Here is a 2,500-nt window from a genome sequence, read left to right on the forward strand (position 1 = left end):
ACATCCACACGAGTCACAGCTTACAAAATTGCAAGATTTTTGCACATGAACCGTGCCACATCGTGCCACACCGTGCCAGATATGAACCTTGGGTATATATAGAGGTCTGCCAAGCACATCCTTCATTCCACGCCCAACCAGCATGCAATATGGACCTCAACAGCCTCTCACCCCAGGAGATCCGGAGATTTTTGGTAGCTGTCCTGTATTTATATGCAGTCCAGGTCATCGACGAGTTGAGAAGACGTACTAGGGTACCACAGTCACTAGCACCATGCAGAAAGGACGGCAGGGCAGGGCGGATTTGGGCTCGGGAGTGGCTGACACAGCGGCAACTACATGGGGACTACGACCAGCTGCTACAAGAACTGAACAAGGAGGACCGCAAAGGACACAAGAACTTTCTACGAATCTACCCTGAATTGTTCGAGGAGATGGTCTAAAGGCTGACGCCCCTGTTGAAGAAGAAGGACACGAACATGTGGCGTGCACAAGAGGTGGGACTCAAGTTGGCGGTCACTCTCCGCCACCTGGCAAGTGGGAGCGACTATACAAGCTTGCAATACAGCTTCAGAGTCTCCAAGAGTTCCATATGCCGATTTATCCCAGTAGTCTGCCAAGCCATTATCGACATATACAAACCAGAAGTGATTAAGTGCCCAAAGACGCCAGAAGAATGGAATGACGTAGCAAAATGCTTCGCCTCCAAGTGGAACTACTTCTATTGTGTGGGAGCCTGGATGGGAAGCACATCGCGATCAAGAAACCCAAAGGTGGAGGATCACTGTATTTCAATTACAAGAAATTTCACAGCATCGTCCTCATGGCCCTCTCCGATGCAAAGTACAAGTTCCTGTTCATCAACGTCGGTGCAGAAGGAGGTGCTAGGGATGGAGGAACCTGGCAGAAGTGCAACCTGGCCAGGGCCATCGCAAACAACCGAGCAGGACTCCCACAAGACAGAAATCTGCCCAATGACGACGAACCCATCCCCTTCCACATGGTCGCCGACCATGCCTCCGCTCTCAATACGTGGTTGATGAAGCCCTACTCCCACCAATCACAAGATCCCACCGAACGAATATACGGCTACAGATTATCTCGCGCTTGTCGTGTGTTGGAAAACGCATTCGGCCTGCTGCAGATGAGATGGTGAGTCTTCGGGACGACAATGCAACAGGACGTACAGGTGTGCAAGAAGATAACTTTGTGCGCATGTGTCATGCACAACCTGGCACTGCAATGCTACTCATGTGCTGTCACCGACGTCGACCATGAAGACCAACACCATAACGTTGTACCAGGTACTTGGAGGCAGGAGTCGCTGAACTTCATGGAACGACTCATGGCAAGAAGGGGACCAAACTACACATGTCGAGCGAAGGCCGTCAGAGATTACCTGGCCCAGTACTACTCATCGGATGCAAGCGCACTGGAATGGCAAGAGCGAATGGTGTTTCCTTGAGGACGACCAGCTACTGATGAGTAGAGGACCCAAAGAACTCTGTAATAAAACGTAACCAAACAAATGTAAATAATTGTAAATAAACATTATGATATATTTCTCGTTGTTTTATACCCCCCATACTTTGGTATTATCCTAATAACAATATTAATACAATAAATAATATTGGTACGATGATTGGTACATAAAAAATGATGTTGGAAAATAATTAACTGAAAGTTATAATAACATAATTACATAATAATGAAACAAATGAGAAGCAAATGAAGGACATAAAAAAAATACTTATACTAAAAAAACATTAAAAGCATAGAATATAAGAAAATTAACATGAAAAGCATAGAAATTAAGAAAATTAACATGAAAAGCATAGAATATCAGAAAATAAACATGAATAGCATAGAATGTAAGAAAATGAACATGAAAAGCATAGAATGTAAGAAAATGAACATAAAAAGCTTAGAATGTATGAAAATGAACATAAAAAGCATAGAATGTAAGAAACTGAAATTGGGACTTGGTTTTACCATGACATGTTTAACTGCAAGTATCATATATTATCCACTGAGGCCAACATGTCTTTAGTATCTTACTGATTTTTCATTGTTCCCCTGTAAATAACCATGTCCAGTCAATGTTAATTACTGTTTCATTATCATATTTGTATGTGTTCATGTTCATTTGATCATGTTCTCAATATGATATTATTGTTCTTACCTTGTATGTTATTATATAATTTGATGGTCATATTTATTTCATGATGCATTTCATTTTATACTTTAAGTTATTTTCCGAGTTGTATTTATTTCATAGATCACATATCATATTTCATGTTAAGATTTCCTGTTATATTTCTTCATGTTATTATTCTTTCTGGCCATGCTCTTTCATTTTATATTTCAAGTTATTTTCAGAGTTCTATTCATATCATATTTCACATATATTTCATTTTATATTTCCTGTTATACTTTTTTCTTATTCAATCTCATTTCACCCAATCATATCATATATATTGCCATGATATATAAATTACGA

The 2,500-nt window shown here is 40.6% G+C and overlaps 1 protein-coding gene across 1 annotated transcript; it reads left to right on the plus strand.

The window, feature by feature from the left end:
* Positions 1–694: 694 nt before the first annotated feature.
* Positions 695–1,156, plus strand: LOC135217564 (putative nuclease HARBI1). Its single transcript, XM_064253530.1, has one exon. It carries the CDS (start codon positions 695–697, stop codon positions 1,154–1,156), a length of 462 nt encoding a protein of 153 aa, XP_064109600.1.
* Positions 1,157–2,500: the final 1,344 nt, after the last annotated feature.

Source organism: Macrobrachium nipponense, chromosome 7 (genome assembly GCF_015104395.2).
Source record: "Macrobrachium nipponense isolate FS-2020 chromosome 7, ASM1510439v2, whole genome shotgun sequence".
Taxonomy (NCBI): Eukaryota; Metazoa; Arthropoda; class Malacostraca; order Decapoda; family Palaemonidae; genus Macrobrachium; species Macrobrachium nipponense.

Bases quoted from the DNA above. Each gene is read 5' to 3' on its own strand.
- LOC135217564 (XM_064253530.1), top strand. From the start codon at position 695: ATGCTTCGCCTCCAAGTGGAACTACTTCTATTGTGTGGGAGCCTGGAT.